Raw genomic sequence first — 6912 nt, 5'->3', positions numbered from 1 at the left:
ACACACACACAAACACACACACACACACACAAACAAACACTCACACACACACACACACACACAAACACACCACACACACACACTCTTGTACACACTGATGGGGCTGAGCTTAATATTAATGCATTGCAGTTTCTGAATTTAAGGGCATTTTGTCTCCTTGACATGTTTTGAGCCTGTGTTGAAGCAGCTGAGAAGCGTTGATCACTGTCGTTCTGAGAGAAGCAGCGCAGTGTGAATACTGAAGCGCTGTGGTTATGGAAACACTGATCCTCGCGGCCGCCGTATCACACCACCCTCAGCAGATGCAGCTCCGCTCAGCCCTCCCTCCCTCCATCCCATAATCCACCGCTCTCCGTCTGACTACATGATACACAGTCTTAACTTACAGCTCACACACACACACACACACACACCGGCTGAGAGATACACAACACATTAAAAATCAACCATGCACATTCTCAAGCAGCTGCTATATCAGTCAACATCACTGAGCCAAACTCAACACAGAGCTCAATGTCAGGGTTAGACCAGCTCTACAGAGTAACACATGCAGCTGTTGCCTTGATTCTTCTCAGTGTAACCTCAGGTCGATCCATTCATATTAAAGCACTTTTTCTAGTATCTACTTGAATAAAGCCAGAAATCATGGTGCTCTGGAGAAATGCATGGGAAACTCGCGAGTTGTGAAGGTGCACATCATTACCAGCGTGAGAGTAATCCAAACAACTAGCGCTCACACGTGATCTAACCAACTAACCCAGATGGCATGAGCCGCAGAAGACGCCCTCTTTACTCAGCACATTATCCTGCTTACTAAGCGACATTACAGTGGTCCACACAATCATAAAAATCACTCTTCCCCATTCAGCGAGATGGGCTGTGGTGAAAGCATAGACACACATGACTGCGGCCAAAAGAGGATCTCAGTGATGTTCCTGTAAACGGCCAGCTCTCGGTGCCCTGCTGGAAAGCAGAAGTGCTGGAGACCATTGAGCAACAGACTGAGGAATTCCCAAGACTTGCTTTCAGTCGTCTTGTGATTCAAGATAAATCTTTCTGCATTTCTTTCAGTAAGGATTGAGCATTTTAAATGAGATTTTGCACGTTTGCCTGTCCAGTACACTAATTAAAGTCAACACAAAGCTGTCTATCAAAGCCTAAAGTACCTGGTTTTATTCAAGTCAAAAATATGTTGAAGAATGTTGGTATCTAACAGTTGCTGGTAGCCATTGACTTTCATAGTATTTTTCCATACTTTGGAAATCAATGGCTACCGTCAACTATTTGGTGACCAACATTCTTCAACACATCTTCTTTTGTGTTCAGCAGAATAAAGAAACTCCCACAGCTCTGGAACAACTGGAGGGAGAGTAAACGATGACAGAATTCTCACTTTTGAAATGTTTCTTTAAAGGTAACAATTCCAGGTTACCACTTTTTACAATAAGTGCGGTGTGTCACATAGTAAGGCTAAATGTTTAAATTATAGAGGACGGGCTGAAAGATTAGGTTCACCTCTGTGTCTCATCACACTGGACTCAATGCATTATTCATAGGCGGCACATGGCAGCCGGGCGGCTCGGGTTCGACACGGCGAGCTGTGGGTGTCTGAGTGCTGGGCGTCAGCACACGGCTATGTAAAATGCATGAGGTGAAGATTACACTGTACCAAAAACCAAACCAAACACATGTTTAATTGCTGCCTTGAGTTTTGAGTAAAATCAAAAGGTGCAAGCTTGCATGTTTGAACTGAAATTCAAAATTATGTAGCTCAAGTGCTAGAGCGTGTCACTGAGCGGTTTTCTTTGAATAAAAGAAACCCTTTGCAGGGGAGAACTGGCTGCAGAACCCGTCGAGCCCTAAGCAGTGCCCTAAGCAGTGCGCTATCCGCTCGGCTGACGCTTCAGCACCCCCTCGCTGGACAGCTCCGCCAATCAGGCGCGCCGCTCTCGCCGTGACGTCACCGGCCTCTGCGTTGTAGCCTACAATGAAGCCGGACACCGGCAAACCAGCCGTTAAACACCACGTCCCGTGAAATGCACCAACATAAGCCACATACGCGACTGTAAGGGTCCCGTGTCGCTGTTCCACATCATTCACACTCACAGAAAGCCATTCTCACGCAGCGACGCGTCGCTTGAGCTCTTCAGCGTTTCGTGCCGCATAACGCAAAAACACCACCATTCAAAATGATGTAGCTCAAGTGCTAGAGCGTGTCACTGAGCGGTTTTCTTTGAATAAAAGAAACACTTTGCAGGGGAGAACTGGCTGCAGAACCCGTCGAGCCCTAAGCAGTGCCCTAAGCAGTGCGCTATCCGCTCGGCTGACGCTTCAGCACCCCCTCGCTGGACAGCTCCGCCAATCAGGCGCGCCGCTCTCGCCGTGACGTCACCGGCCTCTGCGTTGTAGCCTACAATGAAGCCGGACACCGGCAAACCAGCCGTTAAACACCACGTCCCGTGAAATGCACCAACATAAGCCACATACGCGACTGTAAGGGTCCCGTGTCGCTGTTCCACATCATTCACACTCACAGAAAGCCATTCTCACGCAGCGACGCGTCGCTTGAGCTCTTCAGCGTTTCGTGCCGCATAACGCAAAAACACCACCATCAGCAACTTCAACAGCAAAGCGCTCCTGAGGCGAGTGTTAGCAGAGCAGCTGATATAGATGAGACAGCACAGAGAAGTCCTGCTGCAGAGGCCCTCAAAGCTTCGAGACTCTCAGACGATGTTCATTCGTGAGCATCTAGTGATGCCCGACCCTGTTTCGTCGTTGTATTCCTGCAGAACGCGCACGAGGACACTCACCTAGCACAACCCAGACAGAGCCAGCGACTAACGCGAAGCCGAGCATGTCTCAGTCCCGGGGAGCGACGCCGCAGCGCTCATCTGTGCCGCGTGGAGCCGAGCCGGGGGAAGAGAGAGTGAGGATCAGCTCCTGTCTCCTCCCTCACCGGGATGAGGATGAGGAGGAGGAGGAGGAGGGGGAGGATGAGGAGGAGGGGGGGGACGCACCTATGAGGGCTGCAGATGCTGCGGGCTGATTCCTCACATCATGTGTGAACACAGCGGTTTACAAAAGCAGGAGTGGTCTCTACCTCATTTGATGTCTTATGGTTTCTTCCTCATTTGATTCTTGTAAGATGATCACATGTATGACTTAAATCACATCTTTAGTTTTAATTGTATTTTTCACAGACTTTAGCTGTAATGCGAGATGTTGATTTACATCTGAGCTGTTGTTTTTATCTCGTGACGCGCAGTCTATCTTTTGCTCCATCACCAATTCCCAGAGGAATAGCGCGTCACGTGACTCTCAAGCTCCGCCTCCCCTGTTTAACCTTGAGTCGCTCTTCTTCTCCACATGCATCCAGAGCACAGCCTCCAGACGCGCATAACAGTGCTGCTGAGGCACTTCTTCCTCACTTGCTGGCTAAAATCTGGAAGAGGTAATGTTTGTGTGGAGGGAAGGGCAGGCTGGACAGTGACGCAGCTGCGTGGATTTGCCTCTCAATCCAATGTCACCGAGCTGTCAGAGCAGATGGCCAGCGGAGATTTACTCAAGCCGCTCTCTCTGCTTCATACTCGCACATAAACGCTGTGTCTGGATCAGTCCTGTCATACGGGTGCATTGGGAGAGCTCATCTATAGTTTTGCATTCATCAGCTAGTGCGATTCCAGTTCAGGCCTTTTCTGAGACGAATTCCTTCTGCGTTCCTTTCGCAATGTTTTACTCAAAAATGACAGCAGGTCATGCAGCGGAGAACTCTATAGGTAGACACAATAATGTGTGGAACCTGATAAGAAGTTTAGTGGAAAAATTGATGATGTGTGGAATAAGACACCATACAGTGTCTCAGATGATCAGTGTGTGAGTGTGTGTGTGTGTGTGTGTGTGTGTGTGTGAGTGTGTGAGTGTGTGTGTGTGAGTGAGTAAAAACATGAAAACCCTACAATATGGAAAATTGCTTCACCTTAATTAACTACAATAAATATTCTGAGCATTGATCTGATAACATGGAGGGGCAACTCTGCTCGAGTACAAAGGATCCATAAACTATTTATGTTTTAATTTGACATGTACTTCATTTCTTGGCTTTAAGTTCAAAGGGAGTGCAAAACCTAATAATTTTTCTTTAAAAAAAAACATGAAAGATGTGCACATAACAATGTAAACGATGCTAAAGGAATAGTTCAGCTAAAATATCCTCACCCTCAGGCCATCTGAGATCAGGATGAGTGTGTTTCTTCATCAGATTTGGAGAAATGTAGCACTGCATCAGTGTCTCAGCAATGGATGCTCTGCAGGGAATGGGTGCCGTCAGAATGAGAGTCCAAACAGCTGATAAAAACATCACAATAATCCACAAGTAATCCACAGCACTCCAGTCCATCAGTTAACATCTGGAGAAGACACAAGCTGAAACACATCCAGCATTAAGACGTTTTTAACTCAAATACCATAGAGTCCATAATCCATAATAACGCTTCCTCCAGTGAACAAGTGCATCTGCTGTTGTCTCTCGCATCAGAATCCAGCCACATATGTGTTTAGAGCTGTTTAAACGCTGCTTGATCTGTGCAGATTTCTCTCCTGATTCACACCAGAACACTGACTCACTGGAGGAAGAGATATTATGGATTATGGACTCGTGTTTTAGCCAGAGGCAATGGTTTGAAGTTAAAGGGTTAAAACCTTAGATTAGAGAACACTTATCACTATTAACTAGTTTCTTATTAGTTTGCATATTACTAGGCTGTTCATTAGTACTTATAAATCATATACAGTGGGGGGAAAAAGTATTTAGTCAGCCACCAATTGTGCAAGTTCTCCCACTTAAAAAGATGAGAGAGGCCTGTAATTTTCATCATAGGTATACCTCAACTATGAGAGACAAAATGAGAAAAAAAATCCAGAAAATCACATTGTAGGATTTTTAAATCTGACCATATGACATTCTCCCAATTCTCTTCTGGATCATCCAAATGCTCTCTAGCAAACTTTAGACGGGCCTGGACATGTACTGGCTTAAGCAGGGGGACACGTCTGTCACTGCAGGATTTGAGTCCCTGGCGGCGCAGTGTGTTACTGATGGTAGCCTTTGTTACTTTGGTCCCAGCTCTCTGCAGGTCATTCACTAGGTCCCTCCGTGTGGTTCTGGGATTTTTGCTCACAGTTCTTGTGATCATTTTGACCCCACGGGGTGAGATCTTGCGTGGAGCCCCAGATCGAGGGAGATTATCAGTGGTCTTGTATGTCTTCCATTTTCTAATAATTGCTCCCACAGTTGATTTCTTCACACCAAGTTGCTTACCTATTGCAGATTCAGTCTTCTCAGCCTGGTGCAGGTCTACAATTTTGTTTCTGGTGTCCTTTGACAGCTCTTTGGTCTTGGCCATGGTGGAGTTTGGAGTGTGACTGTTTGAGGTTGTGGACAGGTGTCTTTTATACTGATAACGAGTTCAAACAGATGCCATTAATACAGGTAACGAGTGGAGGACAGAGGAGCCTCTTAAAGAAGAAGTTACAGGTCTGTGAGAGCCAGAAATCTTGCTTGTTTGTAGGTGACCAAATACTTATTTTACCGAGGAATTTACCAATTAATTCTTTAAAAGTCCTACAATGTGATTTTCTGGATTTTTTTTCTCATTTTGTCTCTCATAGTTGAGGTATACCTATGATGAAAATTACAGGCCTCTCTCATCTTTTTAAGTGGGAGAACTTGCACAATTGGTGGCTGACTAAATACTTTTTTGCCCCACTGTATTAATGCTTGACCATATTCTATATCCCTTCACCCGACCCAATTCCTAAACATATCAATGAGCAGTTTAAATATTAGTTCATAGTGAATGTGTTCCCTAATCTAAAGGGATAGTTCACACAGAAATGAAACCTGTGTCATCATTACTCATCCTTGAGTTGTTCCGAAACTGTATGAGTTTCTTTATTCTGCCAAACACAAAAGAAGATCATTTGTGGGAAGATATGTTAAAGAATTTTTGTAACCAAACACTTCCTGGTCCCCACTGATTTCCGTAGTATTTTCTTTCCATATACAGAAGTCAAACAACTGTTTGCTTACTAACATTCTTCAACATATCTCATAAGTTCAACAGAAGAAAGAAAATCATACAGGTTTGGAACAGCTTGAGCTTTATTATTTTTATCTCTTTAACTGATAGAAGACTGCTGACTGGATGTCTGTTACCAGAGAAAACAGATATTCTCTGATCGGATCTGGCATCCGGGGCTGGATCTGATATTTCTGGTTTGGAAGCATGATCTAACACGATGAAGGGATGAAAAAAAATACTATAAAAGCCAAAGGGGACCAGAAAGTCAAGCAGTTCTCCTCCTCTTTCATTAATTTGCTTACTTGTATGTCACGGTGGCATTCTCTCAGCTGTTTTAGGGTTTTTTTGTTTTGTTTTTGTTTTTTTTACAAAGAATCATGCTTTCAACAACATGTAATTAAAGAGACTGACTAAATATAGGTTTTTGAAATCTTAGGTATTTAAGTCATTTTAAGATAAATAACAATATTCTATGTAAACAAAGTGAAGAAGTGACAGATACAAGAAAACACTCTATTAGTACTCTATTAGTACTCTATTGTACTCTATTAGTACTCTATTAGTACTCTATTGTACTCTATTGGTACTCTATTGGTACTCTATTAGTACTCTATTGGTACTCTATTAGTACTCTATTAGTACTCTATTAGTACTCTATTGTAATTTATTGGTACTCTATTAGTATTCTATTGTACTCTATTAGTACTCTATTAGTACTCTATTGTACTCTATTGGTACTCTATTAGTACTCTATTGGTACTCTATTGGTACTCTATTAGTACTCTATTGGTACTCTATTGGTACTCTATTAGTACTCTATTGGTACTCTATT

The 6912-nt window shown here is 43.9% G+C and overlaps 1 protein-coding gene across 3 annotated transcripts in view; it reads right to left on the bottom strand.

Annotated features, from left to right (window-relative positions):
• LOC107603247 (long-chain-fatty-acid--CoA ligase 6-like) overlaps window positions 1-3441 on the bottom strand; it is a 24021-nt gene extending 20580 nt beyond the window's left edge. For 2 of the 3 annotated variants that reach the window (XM_016295997.1, XM_016295996.1), the window contains exon 1: window positions 2811-3082. In XM_016295997.1, coding sequence (XP_016151483.1) covers window positions 2811-2856 — 46 coding nt within the window. In that variant the 5' untranslated portion in view covers window positions 2857-3082. The other variant, XM_016296002.1, reaches the window with a different exon arrangement.
• Window positions 3442-6912: the final 3471 nt, after the last annotated feature.

This window comes from Sinocyclocheilus grahami, unplaced genomic scaffold, assembly GCF_001515645.1.
Source record: "Sinocyclocheilus grahami isolate Dianchi unplaced genomic scaffold, SAMN03320097.WGS_v1.1 scaffold343.1, whole genome shotgun sequence".
In the NCBI taxonomy this organism is placed as follows: Eukaryota; Metazoa; Chordata; class Actinopteri; order Cypriniformes; family Cyprinidae; genus Sinocyclocheilus; species Sinocyclocheilus grahami.
The sequence above is the reverse complement of the archived record's forward strand: the minus strand, read 5'-3'. Positions and strand labels throughout refer to the sequence as shown.